This window comes from Elgaria multicarinata, chromosome 3 (genome assembly GCF_023053635.1).
Source record: "Elgaria multicarinata webbii isolate HBS135686 ecotype San Diego chromosome 3, rElgMul1.1.pri, whole genome shotgun sequence".
Lineage (NCBI taxonomy): Eukaryota > Metazoa > Chordata > Lepidosauria > Squamata > Anguidae > Elgaria > Elgaria multicarinata.
This window is the reverse complement of record NC_086173.1, coordinates 164,261,938-164,282,516: the sequence shown is the minus strand read 5'-3', so window position 1 is coordinate 164,282,516 and position 20,579 is coordinate 164,261,938. Positions and strand designations below refer to the sequence as shown.

At 44.4% G+C, this 20,579-nt stretch overlaps 1 protein-coding gene across 1 annotated transcript; it reads left to right on the top strand.

Annotated features, from left to right (window-relative positions):
* Positions 1–1,087: 1,087 nt before the first annotated feature.
* Positions 1,088–16,111, top strand: LOC134396331 (zinc finger protein ZFP2-like). Its single transcript, XM_063122793.1, has 4 exons — positions 1,088–1,175; positions 6,260–7,300; positions 10,895–11,021; positions 13,842–16,111. Exons 2-4 carry the CDS (start codon positions 6,506–6,508, stop codon positions 15,185–15,187), a joined length of 2,268 nt encoding a protein of 755 aa, XP_062978863.1. The 5' UTR covers positions 1,088–1,175; positions 6,260–6,505; the 3' UTR covers positions 15,188–16,111.
* The last annotated feature ends 4,468 nt before the right edge of the window (positions 16,112–20,579 follow it).

The following is a 20,579-nucleotide window of genomic DNA, read 5'->3' as shown; positions in this document are numbered from 1 at the left end:
ACGCTAGGCAGGACTCCTGCAGCTTTAACTCTTGTGATGAAGAGGGAGTTTCACCAGGTGTTGCATGCATACAAATGACACCTATTAATTTATTACATTTTTATACCGCTGAAATTCACCTGCTGTTGTGATGAATAGAAAATTTCACCAGGTTCCCCATATATACAAATGACACCTGCTGAAATTCCCCTTTCAATACAACTGTTAAAGATACAGGAGCCCTGTCCCCCTTTCTATATGGTCACCCTAAGTAACATACAGCGTGTGAACAAATCATGAAAGGGATTAAAAGACACCCACAGTTACAATAACCCAGTCAAAGTTCAATTAAATCTTTCTTTAGATTTGATTTTTCTCCACGAACTGTGTCTGTGGATAACCAACTAGTAATATTTTTATTTGCAACACAAAAGCACACACCCCAAAGGGGGGGGGGGAATTCATATAAGAAAACATATCAATATATGGTAATTATTCATGTATGTACGTATTATTGCATTTATATCCCGCCTCTTTTCCTGCAAGGAACCCAAGGCGGCGTCCATAATCCTCCTCCTTCTCTCCATTTCTATCCTCACAACAACAACCCTGTGAGGTAGGTTGAGCTGAGATCCTGCGCCTGTCACAAAGTCACCCAGTGGGTTGCCATGGTCCATTTCCCTTCATATTAGGAAGGGGGGGAATAACACAAAGCGGGGAGAAAAAGGATTTAGCGCTTCCATGTCAAATATATACGTCAATGCAAGCACTCCATATATCTAAATCAGCAGCCATTTGACGTTTGTAGGAGATTTTTTTAAAAGCTGGGGGGAGATTTAATCCAGTTTGTATTCAATTTTGGTCCTTTAATGGTTAAAACAAGAGAGCGCTAACTGCTAGAAAGGAAGGAATTGCGATGCACGGGGGACGTTAAAAGGCGGTGCACTTTCCTGTCCTGCCTTTCCACGGACCGGGTTTTTGTGTCCCTTTGTGATTGGAGCGGTGAGCGAAAGGTGCGTTTGTGGCGAAGGTGACGGGGAGAAAGGGCTGGTTTCTGGGGAAAGGGCAGGTTGAATAGGAGAGAGATTAATCATTGTTTGTGGAGGGAATTAGAAGAGTTATGAAAAAGAGGTTCATAAAGAAGTTCCCCCCATTTTCCCCCCTTTTTTGCAGGAAAAGAGGCTGCTGCATTAGAGGTAAGTATGCAAAAGAAAAGACGTTTCCTCTGTTATTAAAATAAGAAAAAAGAGACAGGCAGAATGTTCTCTTCTGACCCTTTCCTTCAAGACCCAGGACCCAGTGTTTGGCCTGGTTCAGACAACACGCTAAACCAGGCTATGGTGACCCTATGAAAAGGAGGACAGGGCTCCTGTATCTTTAACAGTTGCATAGAAAACGGAATTTCAGCAGGTATCATTTGTATATATGGGGAACCTGGTGAAATTCCATCTTCATCACAACAGTTAAATCTGCAGGAGCTAGACTAGAGTGACCAGATTTAAAAGAGGGCAGGGCTCCTGCAGCTTTAACTGCTGTGATAAAGAGGAAATTTCACCAGGTTCTCCATATATACAAATGACACCTGCAGAAATTCCCTTTTCAATACAACTGTTAAAGATACAGGAGCCCTGTCCTCCTTTTCATATGGTCACCCTAAACCAGTCTGCTTAACCACAAAATGGTTAACGGAATTCATTGACCTTAATGCACTCCATTAACCATTTTGTGGTTAAGCAGCGTGGTTTAGCATGTTGTCTGAACGGGGCCATTGTATGCGTTTTATTGTTGTGGGCTGCCTTGGGAAGGCTTCTGCCCTGAAAGGCAGCCAAGAAATATTTTAAATAAAATAATAAGTAGCAAGGGGTGGGGTGAGTGAGCCCTTAGGGTGGGCAAAGAAGATGAAGGAGGAGGCACCCCTCTATTTGGATAGAGGAGGATTTTTTTTGTCAGACTCTGCTTCTCTTTTCCCGATGCAATGATAATATTTCTTAAGAAACCAGAACACAAAAGACAGTACAATATTGCAGAATTCCCTTTTCTAGGGACACAGCAACAGAGGGCCCATTCAGAAGACACCTTAAACCACGGCTTTAACCACGGTGAATAAGGCTTTTTGCTTTATTTACTGTCGTTAATGCTGTGGTTTAAGGTGTCTTCTGAACACAGCTTTCTGACTTAATCACCGTGGTTAAAGCCACGGTTTAAGGTGTCTTCTGAAGACTTAGATGCTGCGCTTGCCATAAATTCCTCTTCTAAAAGTGAAAAGGAGAGGAACTCTTCTGCTGTGGTTGTTGGTCTCTAATTGTTAAGCGTGTTGCTAGCACCTCTGTTTGGCTTGAATGAGGTGTTCATGGTAAGAGATGGCATACCTTTGAGAAACAAAAGCAGTAGAGGGTTCTGAAGGTGATATCATGTCCCATTTGTGTGCTTCCGAGAGACGTTTGTTTATTTATTAAAACATCTGTAAGAACATAAGTGCCATGCTGGATCAGACCAGGGGTCTATCTAGTCCAGCACTCTGTTCACACAGTGGCCAACCAGCCATCAGCCAGGGATGACATAGCATCAAGATGGTATGTCCTGCGAGAGAGTAGAAAGTAAGCATTCCAGCAGGCCGTTCAGAGGGAGAGGAGAGTCCACCAGCCCTGCTGAAGGACTACTCAGTTCTCCCCCTTCTCCACCCCCCCCTCGGTACTTTATGTTTAACCAGACTTGGACTGGGTAGCCTTAACAATAGAGGAGGCCTTCAGGGAGAGGACTGTCCTCTGTAAAGTAGGAGACTTTCACTAGGGGCCTGACTCTGCACTTTCAAACCCCCTGGTCTATCCTCCAGTACCCAGCTAATTATTGCTTTGATCATTCAGTTAAAAGACCTGTGAATCAGGGCGGCGTACAGATAAAATCAGAACAATCTTAACGTAAAGAATTTACACAGCTAAAAACTTGTTAAATTGTTTACAAATAAAAAATGGTAAAAAAAAATTAAAAGCAAGAAAACAATTAAAACTATGTGTAACCATGGAGAATTTAGCCCTCGAAGGCTTTGATAAAAAGCCATGTTTTAACTTGGTGCCGAAATTAAGTCAGTTGGGCCTTCAAGAGGAAGGTATTCCACAACTGGGTTGCCACCACAGAGAAAGCCCTCTCCCATGCCCCACCATAGCGTATTATTATTATTATATAGCACCAGCAATGTACATTTTGCTGTACATAGTAAAAGAATAAAACAGCAACACTCTGCCACAAAGGCTTACATTCTAATGAAATCATAATAAAACAATAAGAGAGGGAAGAGAACGCACCAAACAGGCACAGGGGGCAATAAAACTAACAGTGTGAAAGTAAGAACAAAGTCAAGTTCTAAAAGCTGTAGAAAAAAGAAAAGTTTTCAATTGCTCTCTAAAAACAGTAATTGAACTCGTGTTCTGCAAATGCTCTGGAAGAGAATTCGAGGCATAGGGGGCAGCGATGGAGAATGAACAAAGCCGAGCAAGAGAAATAGAGACCTTTGGGCGGGTAAGAAACATGGCATCCGATGAGCAAAGCGCACGAGCGGGGCAATAATGTGAGATGAGAGAAGAAATGACTCACGTATGTTTGACGTTGGTGAGACGCAGAGGAGGGCTCCTCCAACAGTTCTCAGATCTCGGGCAGGCAGATATAGGGAGAGGCGCTCCCTCAAGTATCGAGGACCCAAGCCACCTGACATAGAATCATAGAATAGCAGAGTTGGAAGGCGCCTACAAGGCCATTGAGTCCAACCCCCTGCTCAATGCAGGAATCCACCCTAAAGCATCCCTGACAGATGGTTGTCCAGCTGCCTCTTGAATGCCTCTAGTGTGGGAGAGCCCACAACCTCCCTAGGTAACTGATTCCACCGTTGCACTGCTCTAACAGTCAGGAAGTTTTTCCTGATGTCCAGCCGGAATCTGGTTTCCTTTAACTTGAGCCCATTATTCCGTGTCCTGCACTCTGGGAGGATCGAGAAGAGATCCTGGCCCTCCTCTGTGTGACAACCTTTCAAGTATTTGAAGAGTGCTGTCCTGTCTCCCCTCAATCTTCTCTTCTCCGGGCTAAACATGCCCAGTTCTTTCAGTCTCTCTTCATAGGGCTTTGTTTCCAGACCCCTGATCATCCTGGTTGCCCTCCTCTGAATACGCTCCAGCTTATCTGCATCCTTCTTGAATTGTGGAGCCCAGAACTGGACGCTATACTCTAGATGAGGCCTAACCAGGTCCGAATAGAGAGGAACCAGTACCTCATGTGATTTGAAAGCTATACTTCTATTAATGCAGCCCAAAATAGCATTTGCCTTTGCTGCAGCCATATCTGCCTCACCCCTTCAGGATGCTGGACTGCGTGGGCCTCAGCCTGATCGAGTGGGGCTCTTCTTAGGCTCCAGATGAGGGGTGGGCAACTTGTGGCCATCCAGATGTTTTGGCCTACAATTCCCATCAGCCCTAGCTAAAATAGTCAATAGTGAGAGATCATGGATGTCTGGAGGGTAGCAAGTTCCCCACCCCTGTGATTAACTCCGTTGTTCAGAAGCAGGCGCGTTCTGTCCATTGCCTCCCTGCATTTTTTAAAAAGTTTTTAATGCTTTATTTCAACAACAACAACAAAATATGCAACATGCTGCCATACAACATATTCATTATACACTGTGAGTTATTTCAGCTGTTCAACAACAACAACAAACACTCAGCATAACAGTTAATCACCCTATTAATATCTCAAAATCCATTAAGTAAATTTTGTATCCAATAAATAGAATTTTCATAACACGATACGGAACATCCCAAAATAAATTAGATGTAAACTGAACTAAACAGATTAGATAGTACAGAAGATCAGAAGATCACATACCTCCCAAGCGATGTTTTATTATATAGTAAAACGAGAATATATATTAATATCTCTATCATAATTATTTTTCCAATAATCAATAAAAGGTTTCCACTCCTCTATAAATTTCGGGATCTGTTGTCTGCCATCTCTTAACCTCGCTACCCTAATTTTCAATAATTGAGCAATTTGCCACACTTTAGTAAACCGTTCTATAATAGCAATTGGTTTTCTATTTTTCCAGTTCTTGGCTATTATCATCTTTGCTGCTGTTAACAAATTTGATAACATTGGCTGATGAATTTTTAAGATTTCAGATTGAAAGAGCTCCAACATTGTTTTGGGATTAAAAGATAGATTATCTTTTAAAATAGATTACCTTTTATCAGTTTAGGCTGATATACCAGCTGCGCCCTTATCTGGACAGAGATAGCCTAGCTACAGTTATCCATGCTCTGATAACCTCTCGTTTGGATTACTGCAATGCGTTATACATGGGGCTGCCTTTGAGAACAGTCCGGAAACTTCAACTGGTACAAAACAGGGCAGCACGGTTACTAACAGGAACTGGCCGATGAGACCACATCACGCCAGTCCTTTTCCAGTTTCATTGGCTGCCAGTCCAGATCCGGGCCCAATTCAAAGTGCTGGTATTGACATTTAAAGCCCTAAACGGCTTGGGGCCAGGTTATCTGAAGGAACGCCTCCTCCCGTAGGTACCTGCCCGGACCCTAAGGTCATCCTCAGGGGTCCTTCTCCGCGAGCCCCTGCCAAAGGAGGTGAGGCAGGTGGCTACCAGGAGGAGGGCCTTCTCTGCTGTGGCACCCTGGCTGTGGAATGAGCTCCCTAAGGAGGTTTGTTTGGCACCTACATTATATGCTTTTAGAAGCCAGGTGAAGACCTTTTTATTCTCCCAGCATTTTAAAAGTCTATAAATAAATTTTAACTTGGTGTTTTAAATTTGTAATTTTGCACTGCTGCTGTTTTTATCTGGTTGAGCTTTTATATTGTATTTTATATTATGGTTTTATACTGTTGTTTTATACTTTGAATGTTTTTAATTTTTGTGACCCGCCCAGAGAGCTCCGGCCATTGGGCGGTATAGAAATGTAATAAATAAATAAATAAATTTATTAACTTATTAACTTATTAATTAATTAATTAATAAACCTGTTATTTTAAGAATTTCCCTCCCAACTTGTTTCCAAAAATCCTGGACCTTTGGACATGTCCACCACATCTGCATATAATCAGCCGAGGGCGTCCCACATTTCCAGCAGGCACAATTACCTTTCCTATATATTTTGTTTAATCGATTAGGCGTTAGGTCCCAACAATAAATTAGTTTATAATAATTTCCTTTTAAATTAACACAGATAGAGTTGGTCATTCCTCTTGTGAAAATTATTCTCCGTTTTCTTTCTGTTTCTTTCAGTGCAAATCTTTTGCCAGCAGTTGGGAAAAAGATAGGTTCTGCATGAACTCCGCCTTTGGCCGGAGACCTGATGAGATGAAGGGCCGCTGAGAGGCGGCGTCCCTTCCTGCCTGCCTTAACGATGGGCCTTGTGATGACGTCACCTCAAGCGCAAAACTAGCAGCTGGACGGACCTCTTTTCCAGCACGCTTGCAAAAGAGGACGGAGGGACTGAGCTGAGCTAGGAGCCTCCCCTGCGAGCGCGAAATGGCCGCAGAGCAGTGGGGAGAATTCCCAGCAGGCCTGAATCCCCAGCGACAAACAGCACTTGAGGAAGGCGTGAAGCCGGGGGTGAAAATGGACCAGCGGCAGGAATTATCAGGACCGAAACCAGAGGTAGGTACCGGGGGCACCTCTCGAGCCACCCAGATGGGGACACTCAGGCATCCTCTGAGCTGGCCGGAGGCACAACGCGTTAAACAGGAACCGGGAGAGGAGCTGTCGTCACAGCAGTGGGAAACCCACTGGCAGGAGTACCTCAAAACAGTGCAGACCCCTCGTTCAGGAGAGGGAAACCCAGAGCTGCCTTGGGGTGAGGCTACGACTTCTGTGCCTTCCTTTGAGTGGGCGGGGGATACCAGCCAGTGCGCCAGAGAAGAGCGTATATTTAGATCCTCACCTGGAACAGCAAAGCAAGTCAGTTTCAGGCCAGAATCCGCAGGCGGGAGCGACTATGGGCAGCTGGAAGAGATCAAGAGGGAGGACGCCAGCAGCTGGGAGGCGCAGCGCCTGCCGTTCAGGCAGCTCCGCTACCAGGATGCCCAGGGGCCTCGAGAGGTTTACTGCCGACTCTGGGAGCTTTGCCATCAGTGGCTGATGCCAACGTGGCGCACCAAGGAGCAGATCCTGGACCTGGTGATTCTGGAGCAGTTCCTGGCTGTCCTGCCCTCGGAGATGCGGAGCTGGGTGAAGGAGCGAGGTTCTGAGAGCTGCTTCCAGGCTGTTTCCCTAGCAGAGGATTTCCTTCTGAGGCAGCAAGTGGCTGGGGAATCTGAACGGCAGGTGAGAGCGCCTCTTCCTGGTAACTGTGAGTGGCTTGTGGCTTACTAGCTTGTAGGTCAGCACGCCTTTTTGAAGGAGTCGCCCTCCTTTTGTGTCAGCCTGCCTTGACCGGTATGTCGGAGATTCTTTCTAGTTCTGAGGCTGCTCCGGGAGGTGGCTGTGAATTTCCTTGAGAAAGGAGAAATGCTGGAATGGTCCAGAGACAGATCAGCAGGGAGGACAAGCAAGAGGTTGAAATGTGGGTGGGTGGATGTCGGTTTGCTGGGCTCCACAATTCAAGAAGGATGCAGACAAGCTGGAGCGTGTTCAGAGGAGGGTAACCAGGAGGATCAGGGGTCTGGAAACAAAGCCCTATGAGGAGAGACTGAAAGAACTGGGCATGTTTAGCCTGGAGAAGAGAAGATTGAGGGGAGACATGATAACACTCTGCAAATACTTAAAAGGTTGTCACACAGAGGAGGGACAGGATCTCTTCTCGATCCTCCCAGAGTGCAGGACACGGAATAACGGGCTCAAGTTAAAGGAAGCCAGATTCCAGCTGGACATCAGGAAAAACTTCCTGACTGTTAGAGCAGTGCGACGGTGGAATCAGTTACCTAGGGAGGTTGTGGGCTCTCCCACCCTGGAGGCCTTCAAGAGACAGCTGGACAACCATCTGTCAAGGATGCTTTAGGGTGGATTCCTGCATTGAGCAGGGGGTTGGACTCAGTGGCCTTGTAGGCCCCTTCCAACTCTGCTATTCTATGATTCTAAAGACCGGTTTTACCTGTAGTCCCCAGTGGGGCTTATAGGAGAGTCTAGTGTGACTTAACAGCAGAGTTGCTTTATATAGAGAAAGCGTGGCAACACATCGTTTAGTAGTGATGGTAATAAATGCAGGCTAGAGCCAGTTTAGAAGCCGTTCAAATCTACTTACTTTATTGATGTATTTATGCACTTTGTCAGAGAAGGCTGTCTAATGCTGTTTAAGAACAAGCATGGAAGAGCGTAAGTGAGTGAAGGCATGAGATATGGTTACTTGATTCCTTTCCCGAGAGGTCTCGTGGCACTTGTTGCAGAGGCAAAAGGAGAAGGCATCTAAAGAAAGGACATTGTAGAGTTAGAGAAAAGGGCAACTAAAATGATCAAGAAACTGGAGCAACTCCCCTATGAGAAAAGGTTACAATATCTGGGACTGTTTCATTTATTTATTTGTTACCCGCCTCTCCCTCTGGATCGAGGCAGGGTACAACACAAATACAAACACAATAAAATACATATAACTAATTAAAACATTTAAAGCAGCCTTCCTCAACCTGGGGCACTCCAGATGTGTTGGACTGCATCTCCCAGAATGCCCCAGCCAGCAGAGCTGGCTGGGGCATTCTGGGAGTTGTAGTCCAACACATCTGGAGCGCCCCAGGTTGAGGAAGGCTGATTTAAAGTAATACATTATTAAAACCAGCAAATTATTAAAAAGGCATCTTAAAATGCAACCGGGTAGGCCTGCTGGAAGAGGTCAGTCTTTATGGCTTTCTTAAATTCCAGAAGACTATTAAGTTGATGAATCTCTCCCGGCAGGCCGTTCCACAAACTGGGAGCGACAGAAGAAAAGATTGTCAGCTTTTTTTATTGTTGGCTGGAGTAGATTCTTCCCAGAGGACCTGAGTGTGCGGGGCGGGTTGTACGGGAGAAGGCGATCCTGCAGGTAGCCTGGACCCAAACCATGTAGGGCTTTTAAAGGTGATAACCAACACTTTATACTTCGCCCCGAAACTAATTGGCAGCCCGTGAAGAGATTTTAAAACTGGTGTAATGTGGTCACCCCTAGGTGTACCGGTGACCAACCTGGCATATTTTAAGTAAGGGGAGACGGGAAAGAGGTGTACACAATTATGTGTAGAATGGAGACCATGGACAGGGAGACATTTTTCTACCTCTGTCATAATACTAGAACCCAAAGGGGTCGTCCCAGGAAGGTGATTGGTGGGAGATTCAGGACAGATAAAGGAAGTACTTCTTCACATAATTCATATTCAAACTATGGAATTTGCTGCCTCAAAATGTAATGAGAGCCACCAATTTGGATGGCTTTAAAATAGGATTGGAGAAATTCATGGATGAGAAAGCTGTTATAGGCTACTAGTCCCGATGGCTAATGAGCAGGGGGTTGGACTCAATGGCCTTATAGGCCCCTTCCAACTCTACAATGATTCTATGCTACTTCCAGTAGCAGAGGCAGTGAGCCTATATAAAAGTAATTTATTATATCTCACCTTTTTTCCTCCAAGAAACCCAAGGAGGCGTACATAAGCCGCCTCCTCTCCATTTTATCCTCACAACAACAACCCTGCAAGGTAGGTTGGGCTGAGAGAGTCTGTGACTGGCCCAAAGTCATCCAGTGGGTTTTTGTGGCCGAGTGGGGACTAGAACCTGGATCACCCGACTCCTAGTCCAACACTCTAGCCACTACGCCACAATGGCTCTCTTATTTATTTCTTACCCGCCTCTCCCTCTGGATCGAGGTGGGGAGGAACATCAAATACAAAAATGCTATAAAATACATAAAATTGATTAAAAACTATAAAACTAATACAACTAATACAGTTGCTGGGGTATATGAGCTGTTGGGTGCTGTTTCATAGAATCAGAATAGTAGAGTTGGAAGGGGCCTACAAAGCCTCTGGGCAGTTCACAAAAACCTTTATTTCTACTTTATAGAATCATAGAATAGCAGAGCTGGAAGGGGCCTACAAGGCCATCGAGTCCAACCTCCTGTTCAATGCAGGAAGCCACCCTAAAGCATCCCTGACAGGTGGTTGTCCAGCTGCCTCTTGAAAGCCTCTAGGGTGGGAGATCCCATGACCTCCCTAGGTAACTTGTACTCCTATTCTGCTTGTGGGACTCCCATGAGCACCTGTTTGATCACTGTGTGAACAGAATGCTGGACTAGATGGACCGAGTATTGTGTCCCGTTCTAGGCACCAACTCTAGGCCCTGGTTAGGCCTCATCTAGAGTATTGCATCCAGTTCGGGGCTCCACACTTCAAGAAGGATGCAGACAAGCTGGAGCGTGTTCAGAGGAGGGCAACCAGGATGATCAGGGGTCTAGAAACAAAGCCCTATGAAGAAAGACTGAAAGAACTGGGCATGTTTAGCCTGGAGAAGAGAAGATTGAGGGGAGACATGATAGCACTCTTCAAATACTTAAAAGGTTGTCCCACAGAGGAGGGCCAGGATCTCTTCTTGATCCTCCCTGAGTGCAGGACACAGAATAACGGGCTCAAGTTAAAGGAAGCCAGATTCCGGCTGGACATCAGGAAAAACTTCCTGACTGTTAGAGCAGTGCGACGGTGGAACCAGTGACCTAGGGAGGTTGTGGGCTCTCCCACACTAGAGGCCTTCAAGAGGCAGCTGGACAACCATCTGTCAGGGATGCTTCAGGGTGGATTCCTGCATTGAGCAGGGGGTTGGACTAGATGGCCTCATACGCCCCTTCCAACTCTGCTATTCTATGATTCTATGATGGTCTGATCCAGCAGGGCTCTTTTGATGTTCTTATGGCTTGCTTTGCAGGGGCTGGATGAAACATGCATTTTTCTCTCTTTCTTTCAGGGACTGGGAACGATTGAAAAGGTCATTGTGCATGTCTCTGGAAGAGAACATCCCCTGCTGGATCCAGGTCAAAGTGCTGAGCGCAGGAAAGCCGGGCAAGAGCATTATGGAAACAAGGAACTCTTGGGTAAAAAAAAATATTTCTCTTTGTCCAAATCATGAAAGGAGGGAGAAGTTTTGTTGTGTGTGTTTTACAGGGAAATGTGAGCTAGATTGGCTTTACATCTGTGGAGCGATCAGGCTGGTTTGTGATTTTTGTACTTTGTTAAGTTGATTCAGGACAGACGACACGACATCTGTCCTTACACAGCATTGGATTATCCTTTCCCAACCGGGTGCCTTCCAGATGTATTGGACTATGACTCCCAGCATCCCCTAGTCAACATGTGGAGGACACCTGGTTGGGAGTGGCTGGATTAACGTCTGGAATTCGCTGCCACAATGGTTTTGGTGTCTTTAAAGGCACATGAGACAAATTAATGAAGGTTTATCCGCGCCTATGAAATAAGCTAGCCCAGTGGAACTTCTGACTGCTGGGTGGAGGAACAGCCTGCTGTATTTGCACCCTGCTGCTTGGACGTCCCAGAAGCATCTGGTTGTCCTGTGATGGAAACAGGAGACTGGGCTAGCACAGGAGTGTAGAACCTGCAACCTCAACATGTTATCAGGCTCCCAACACCCATCAGCTCCAACCAGCATGCCTAATGGTGGGGAGTCATGGGAGTTGTCCAACAACTTCCAAAGGGCCATAGGCCCCTTGCCCACGCCTTTGTGTTTGTGTGTCCGTATTCTGAGGAGGGCAACCAGGATGATCAGGGGCCTGGAAACAAAGCCCTATGAAGAGAGACTGAAAGAACTGGGCATGTTTAGCCTGGAGAAGAGAAGATGGAGGGGAGACATGAGAGCACTCTTCAAGTACTTCAAAGGTTGTCACACAGAGGAGGGCCAGAATCTCTTCTCGATCCTCCCAAAGTGCAGGACACGGAATAACGGGCTGAAGTTAAAGGAAGCCAGACTCCAGCTGGACATCAGGAAAAACTTCCTGACTGTTAGAGCGGTACGACAATGGAATCAGTTCCCTAGGGAGGTTGTGGGCTCTCCCACACTAGAGGCCTTCCAAGAGGCAGCTGGACAACCCTCTGTCAGGGATGCTTTAGGGTGGATTCCTGCATTGAGCAGGGGGTTGGACTCGATGGAATTGTAGGCCCCTTCCAACTCCTATTCTATGATTCTATGATATTGGGCAATTCTGTAGCCTTCTTACGCAGGGGAGATTGGTCAGCCTTGCTAGCTGTCTGGCACTGATAAGAATATAATCCTCAAGTCAACAGTTCTGCCTAATTTTGTCTGTTCATTTGCTAATTTTCTGTTGCGCTTAGGAAATGAGGAGGGTCTTTCTCCCCCCCCCCCCCCGAGCCTAGTGTAGTAATGTTGGGGTCTGTTAGTCACAGGACAGGTAACTCATTGCCCGCCTGAGATGCTTTGGGGCACGTACTAGAATATCAGAAAGAGTAGAAATGATGGAGCTGAGGTCTAACCAATTTGGCTTTGCTCCAGCGGGAGGGTTCATGCCAACCTGGAAAACCTGGGTTCAATGGATGATCTCTCTTTGTTGTTAATCGAAGTCCCAGCAAATGCCAGCTCTTTGGGAGTCACTAACTCAATCCTTTGTATTGTTATTCTGCATCCTTTTTCTATCAATAAGTTGTCATTCTTTTCACAAGTGGTCTAGTTTCATAGAATCATAGAATAGCAGAGTTGGAAGGGGCCTACAAGGCCATCTAGTCCAACCCCCTGTTCAATGCAGGAATCCACCCTAAAGCATCCCTGACAGATGGTTGTCCAGCTGCCTCTTGAAGGCCTCTGGTGTGGGAGAGCCCACAACCTCCCTAGGTCACTGGTTCCATTGTCGCACTGCTCTAACAGTCAGGAAGTTTTTCCTGATGTCCAGCCGGAATCTGGCTTCCTTTAACTTGAGCCCGTTATTCCGTGTTTCTTCTTGGCAATCCAAGGAATCTACTTTGACGGGTCCAGAATCGATCAGGTCTCCAAAATAACACACGTTCCCAGACTACTAGTGCAAGCAGCTGATTTTGCCTGTCTTCAACGCTGGCTCTCATTTAACGCTGTTCATCAGAGGCTATTTAATATGTAGATGATGATGATAAATAATATACAAATTTATATAAGAAATAATAATAAATTTATTTCTTACCCGCTTCTCCATTTTGATCGAGGCAAGGAACAACAATGAATGATAAAATACCTAATACTCAATGAAAACATAATATACATTGTTAAAAATATCCTAAAAACATCTTAAAGTTCCACTGGATAGGCCTGCCGGAAGAGATCAGTCTTTATAGCTTTTTTGAATGCTAGTAGACTGTTATGTTGATGAGTCTCCTCCGGCAGGCCGTTCCACGGTCTGGGAGCAGCAGAAGAGAAAGTCCTCTGGGCAACAGTTGTTAATCTAGTTTTTGTTGGCTGGAGTAAATTCTTCCCAGAGGACCTGAGTGTGTGGGGCGGATTGTACGGGAGAAGGCGATCCCGCAGGTAGCCTGGACCCAAACCATGTAGGACTTTAAAGGTGATAACCAACACTTTATACTTTGCTTGGAAATTAATTGGCAGCCAGTGAAGAGATGTTAAAACTGGTGTAATGTGGTTACCCCTAGGTGTACCGGTGACCAACCTGGCTGCCGTATTTTGAACTAGTTGAAGTTTCCGGACTAGGCACAAAGGTAGCCCTATGTAGAGCGCATTGCAGAAGTCGAGCCTTGAAGTTACCAGCGCATGCACTACCGTCTGACTTTCCTGTGCTGTTATTCACATAGCTATTAATTAGGTTTGCTCTCTGATTTGAGTCTCTCTCTCTCTCTCTCTCTCTCTTTTCTCTCTCTCTCTCTCTCTCTCTCTCTCTCTCTCTCTCTCTTTCTTCCTGCAGGTGATAAAGAGGATGAAAAGCATAGCGTGGAAACCAAAGCGAAGCAGACCTTGAGGAAGAAATCCATTGCTTCTGAAGAGGCTGACTTGCATGAAATTCCCACCCAAGAAGAATATTGGAGGGGAAATGAGGGCGATGAATTTCCTCTAGGTGCAGACATCTTAACTACTAAAGCAAACGTTAGTACAAATGCAAAAATGCAAAAGGGAGAAAAACCCTGCAAATGCTTAGATTGTGGCAAGAGCTTCAGTAACAGAAAAAGTTACGCTGTCCATCAAAGAATTCACACTGGGGAGAAACCATATAAATGCTCAGATTGTGGAAAGAGCTTCAGGCAAAGGATACAGCTTACTATACACCTAAGAGTGCACACAGGGGAGAAACCCTTTACCTGTTCAGAGTGTGGAAAGAGTTTCCGTTGTAGCTCAAACCTTATTTCTCATCAGAGAATTCATACCGGGGAGAAACCTTTTCAGTGTCAAGCATGTGGAAAGAGTTTCAGTTGGAGCAAAAGCCTTACGTTACATCAGAAAATACATAAAGGGGTGACACCATTTAAATGCTCAGAGTGTGGAAAAATCTTCAGTAGGAGCAAAAGCCTTCATTTGCATCAAAGGAGCCACAGAAGAGGGAGATCGTATATATGTTCAGAGTGTGGAAAAACCTTCAACAGGAATAAAAGCCTTACTCTGCATCAAAGAAGCCACACAGGAGAAAAGCCGTATATGTGTATATTGTGTGGGAAAAGGTTCAGCAGTAGCTCAAACCTGAGCTCACATCAGAGAACACACACAGAGGAGAAACCATACAAATGCTCCGTGTGTGATAAGAGCTACCGTCATAGCATTACCCTTACTATACATCACAGAAGCCACACAGGAGAAAAGCCGTATGTATGTGCACTGTGTGGAAAAAGCTTCCGTCACAAGCACCATCTTACTTTACATCAAAAAATCCATACAGGTGAGAAACCGTTTACATGCTCAGTATGTGGAAAGAGCTTCAGTTACAACATAAATCTTACAAGGCATCAGAGAATCCACACAGGGGAGAAGCCATATAAGTGCTTAGAGTGTGGAAAGGACTTTAGTAGGAGCAACAATCTTCGATCACATCAGAGAACCCATACAGGGGAGAAACCATATACGTGCACAGAATGTGGAAAGAGCTTCAGTCGGAACACAACCCTTGCTGCCCATCAAAGAATCCACACTGGGGAGAAACCATATAAATGCTTGGAGTGTGGAAAGAGTTTCAGTCGGAATACAGGCCTTACTTCACATCAGGAAACTCATAAAGGGACAAACCATTTAAAAGCTCAAAGTCTGGGGAAAGAGCTCGAGTAATCACGCAACCTGCAGCTAATGTAAAAAATATATTTACATAAAGGAGAATCCTGTGAATCCACAAATGCCTGAAGTATGGACAGATAGTGTACAGATCTACATTTCAAAGAATTCCTCCCCAGAAAGGGAGTATATACATAATTCTTTCTGACCAATCGTTTTAGGAGGAGCAACTCATAGAAATGGTCAAAATCTGGTGAAAAAAGCCATCTCCTTGAAACAAATTTCAGTTAGAGTTAGATCTTCATTTCAAAGAATTCTTCCCCAGAAGGAGGTATACATATAATTAGACTATATATTTTCTGACCAATCGTTTTAGGAGGAGCAACTCATATAAATGCTCAAAATCTGGTTGAAAAAAGCCATCTTGAAGCAAATTTCAGTTAGAGCCAGGATCTTCATTTCAAAGAATTCCTCCCCAGAAGGAGGTATACATATAATTAGACTATATATTTTCTGACCAATCGTTTTAGGAGGAGCAACTCATATAAATGCTCAAAATCTGGTTGAAAAAAGCCATCTTGAAACAAATTTCAGTTAGAGCCAGGATCTTCATTTCAAAGAATTCCTCCCCAGAAGGGAGTGTATACATAATTATATATATTTTCTGACCAATCGTTTTAGGAGGAGCAACTCATAAATGCTCAAAATCTGGTTGAAAAAAGCCATCTCCTTGAAACAAATTTCAGTTAGAGCCAGGATCTTCATTTCAAAGAATTCTTCCCCAGAAGGAAGTGTATACATAATTATATATATTTTCTGACCAATTGTTTTAGGAGGAAGAGCGACTCATAGAAACCCTCAAAACCTGGTCAAAAAAGCCATCTCCTTGAAACAAGTTTCAGTTAGTGCCAGGACTATAAATGTATTAGAGCAGGTTTGTTATTGGCCCCCTATGGCAAATAAATCATGTCTTGGCAACCACATGAGTCCCATTGTGTACACCTGCTATCACAGGAAAAGAAAGAATCTATGGATTTTTGAACTAGTTTCATTCCTCCTGTGCCAATTTATCATGCCCTTGTATCATTTCATGTCCCCCACTTGCCCAAGTGGTGAGAAGCTGAGCTACACTGAACGGTTACATTCCTTTTAGATGAGAGGGCCCTGGAGGTCTCTGGCATTTTTGTGATCGCTGTTTTTTCCTTGGTAGTTGTGATGCACTACACACTGTGCATTTGCTTTGCTTGTACTAAGAACATAAGAAAAGTCATGCTGGATCCAACGGACGGAGATCCAGCCAGCCAGCCCCGAATTCTGTTCACGCGGTGGCCAACCAGCTGCCTGTGGGAAAACCCCAAGTAGGACGTGAGTGCAACAACATCCTCTCACCCATGTTCCCCAGCAACTAGTATACCAAGACATTCTGCCTCCAATACTGGAGGTAGCATATAGCTAGCATGACCAGTAACCCTTGATGGCCGCATCCTCCAAGAACTTTTCCAATCCCCTGTTAAACCCATCCCAATTGGTGGCTGTTGTTACATCTTGCGGTAGCAAATTCCAGAGTTTGGCATTTTGAAGAAGTACTTGATTTTATCTGTGCTGAATCACCTATTGTTCATGGGATGACCTCTTTGGGTTCTAGAATTATGAGAGAGGGAGAAAAATGTCTAATTTTGTGTACCTCTATCCTACCTTACTCACCTTTTTTCTAATTTAAACAGTTCCAGACATTGGTCCCATTCAGGAGGCGCATTAAACCTTGTCTTTAACCATGGTGGTTAAGCCAGAAAGCCAGGCCGTGTTCAGAAGACACTTTAAACCACATCTTTAACCATGTTGGTTAAGCCAGAAAGCCGGGCTGTGTTCAGAAGACACCTTAAACCATGGCTTTAACCACTGTGGTTAAGCTAGAAAGCCTTATTCACCATGGTTAAAGCTGTAGTTTAATGTGTCTTCTGAACACGGCCTGGCTTCCTGGCTTAACCAACATGGTTTAAGATGTCTCATTGTAACTTTTCCTCTTGGGGGATTGTTCCAGCCCCTTGATCATTTTGGTTGATTTTTTTTCTGCACCTTTTCCAGCTCTGCAATGTCCTTTCTGGGGTGTGGTGACCAGAAGTCTAAACAGTATTCCAAGGGTGGTCGCACCATCGATTTGTATAAGGGCGGTATGATGTTTGCAGTTCTATTTTCAATTCCTATAATGGCATCCCACAATCAACTGCAGATTGTGGGATGCCATTATAGGAAAGGAATTGAAAATAGAACTGCACTTCTATTAGAAGTTCCACTTCTAATAACTGGTTTAAGAGGGAGTACGTTGGGTTTTTTTATGCATCCTGGCAGACTTGCAGAATAATCAATTTGTATACAGAGGGTTGTTTTTATTTATTTATATATTTTTAAAAAAGATACTCAAGTTTTCTCAAAAATTGACTGTCCAAAGAGGTTCGTTTTCTTATTAAGGACATGTTCATCCCTCTATTTACAAAGATTTTAGCAAAACCTATTTAATCATGCAATTCAAACAATGGAGCATTAAGAATTGTTTTAATAATCTCTACCCCATTCTCCATCTCCATAAATTTTTTGGTGTCCTGTGAGTCAACTCTGTAGTAGAACAGAATATTTAGTACGTTGCTTGAAATCCCCTGTAGCAGCACTTCTTGGATATTTTTGGATGCTGCAAAGGCTGACTCACACACACACTCACACTCTTAGCTCAGCTGCGACCACACTGAATGACAGTAGCTCTCCCGGATTTCTTACTGGAGTTTTTCCTAGCCTGATCATCCAGTGCAAAACAGGAAGAGCAACGGAGGCAAAAGTCACCTCCGTGTCCTCCCACCTTGCAGATTTTGCTAGACAGGCTTTTCTGCCTGTCTAGCGGGGGTGCTTCGGAGGGAAGGAAGCTCAGGATAACTCGTATCCTGGCCTCTCCGGTCTCCTATCTCTCCCTGCCCACCAGAACGCCCACTTTTCTCCTCTGAGCTTGCTTTTCCGACATCGGATGGCAGATGGTGCACTTCTTTCTGCTGCTGCTGCGAGAGGGACAGCACTCTGATCTCGGAAGGAGGAATCCAAACGATCTTACAGGCCCTGGGATGCTTGCCCAAGGACCATAGGATTGCTCTCTAAGGACACAATCCTACTACAAGGCCATCGAGTCCAACCCCCTGCTCAATGCAGGAATCCACCCTAAAGCATCCCTGACAGATGGTTGTCCAGCTGCCTCTTGAATGTTTAGATCTAAACATGTTTAGATGTTTTACATTCTAAAAACATCTTAAAATTCCACTGGATAGGCCTGCCGGAAGAGATCAGTCTTTATAGCTTTCTTGAATGTTAGTAGACTTAAGTTGACGAGTCTCCTCCGGCAGGCCATTCCACAGTCTGGGAGCAGCAGAAGAGAAGGTCCTCTGGGTAACAGTTGGGTAACTTAGAAGATGGGAGGGGGGGTAGTTGTTTTTTTTAGTGTAACATGGGATATTAAATGGTGGCAGCCTTCATAAAGTGCTGAGTTGAAACCGTGGAAAACAGAGCAGAAAACTCGTTCGAAAGCTGATTGAGGGGAATCTTTTTTTTAAAAAAAATGGGCAACAGCAGTATAAAATACTAGTAACCTCAAGGCTGGATTACTGCAATGCGCTCTATGTGGGGCTGCCCTAAAGGCTGCTCCAGATGCTGGAGCTAGTGCAGAACGCAGCAGCTCGGCTGTTGTCAGGAGCTGCCTCATTTCAGCACATAACTCCTTTGCTGAGGGAATTGCACTGGCTGCCTATTGACTACCAGGCCAGGTTTAAAGTTTTGGTACGAGTGTACAAAGCTCTAAAAAAACTGGGGACCAGGGTACCTGAGAGAACACCTTCTCCCCTATCAACCTGCCCAGTCACTGAGGTCGTCGGAGGGCAAGCTCCTGGTGGTTCCACGTAAACCTGTGGCCCGATTGGAATCCACCAGGAGAAGAGCCTTTAGTGTGGTGGCCCCTTCCCTGTGGAACTCCCTGCCTCTGGAGGTCAGGCAGGCGCCAATACTAGGCCGCCTCCTGAAAACAACAACTCTTATTTCGAGAAGACTTCCCCAACTGACCAGCCACCTTTTTTTTCCCTGGTCCTTTATTAGAAATTGAACAATATTAATTAGCTTTTTAAATCTTCTTTCTTTTTACTATTTATAGCTATGTTCACTGCTCTGGAATCTTTTTTTAGATATTGAGTGGTATAGAAATATTGTAAATAAATAATTAAATAAGGTATGTGGACTCTTTATAGTGGGCAAAGAAACCATCATCTCTGTTAAGTCCCAGATTAATATAGTCAAATGTCTGTATGAACTCATGATCTGTTACCTGACATTCCATGCATCCATATGATTTGACTTTCCTAAGAACAGGAACTTACGTCACAAGGAGAATCAACTGTTCTTGGTGATTTTCTTATTCTATTATTTACAAATAATTCCGCGTGAGGCAGTTCTTGACACATTATGGAGTCTTTAGCGGCTTCTTGAAAGTAAGCAGACGACAGATCGCAGGACAATTCTTCAGTATGGCATGATGTGTGACCATGAACTTGGTTTGACTTTTTTGATCTCTGGCAGGACAAGTATAGAACCTTCCAGATGCCAAAAGGGCTCCTCAGAGAGAAAACTCAGCACTTGTGGGGGGAAAGGGTGGGCAACTTGTGGGCCTACTGATATATATATATTTACAACTCCCATCAAGCTGCTGGGACTTGTAGGCCAAAGCATCTAGAAAGAAAACCCAAATGGTGGAGAACATTCAAGCCAGGTCAGAAAAAAAGGAAACAAATTCTCAGGATGCAAAAGATGTTTTATTTCAAAGCCTGACGCTTTTCGGCCTGAATTGTTTCAAAAGCCTTCCTCGGGGGGGCTGTAACATAATTTAATAAAATCTTTTTTTAAAAATAATAATTACGTTATAGCCTCCTGAGGAAGGCCTTCGAAAGAATTCAGGCCAAAACATGTCAGGCTTCGAAACACAACATCTTTTGCATCCTGAGAATTTGTGTCTCCTTTTTTATTTTCTGACCAAAGCATCTGGAAGACCACAGCTGTTGTAGACTCTTCTATTTCATGTGTATATATATATTTCTTTTCCATGAAGACATTTCACATATGCTTATTAATAGTATAAATGGAAGATTAAGACTTACGATTCAAAATATTTGTGGCTATTGGAAGCCATCCCAATAATGTTTCACAACAGTTTCCACATCCTTTATATACTGGGAAACCCCCTAGAATTGTATTAAGAGAGCAATTTGCGGTACAAACTTATATACATGTCTACTCAAAAATAAGTCCCATTGAGTTCAAACGGCAAGTGGATTGAAAGTTGCAGCTTTAATCTTCCGAGTAGCCATATCAAACTTGGGCAGCAATCTGATACACAATTACTTGGAAGTAGGCTGCATTGAATGCAGTG

Coding starts and splice junctions, on each gene's coding strand:
- LOC134396331 (XM_063122793.1), top strand. CDS start 6,506: ATGGCCGCAGAGCAGTGGGGAGAATTCCCAGCAGGCCTGAATCCCCAG. Junction 7,301..10,894: donor CTGGGGAATCTGAACGGCAG/GTGAGAGCGCCT, acceptor TCTTTCTTTCAG/GGACTGGGAACGATTGAAAA. Junction 11,022..13,841: donor TGGAAACAAGGAACTCTTGG/GTAAAAAAAAAT, acceptor TTCTTCCTGCAG/GTGATAAAGAGGATGAAAAG.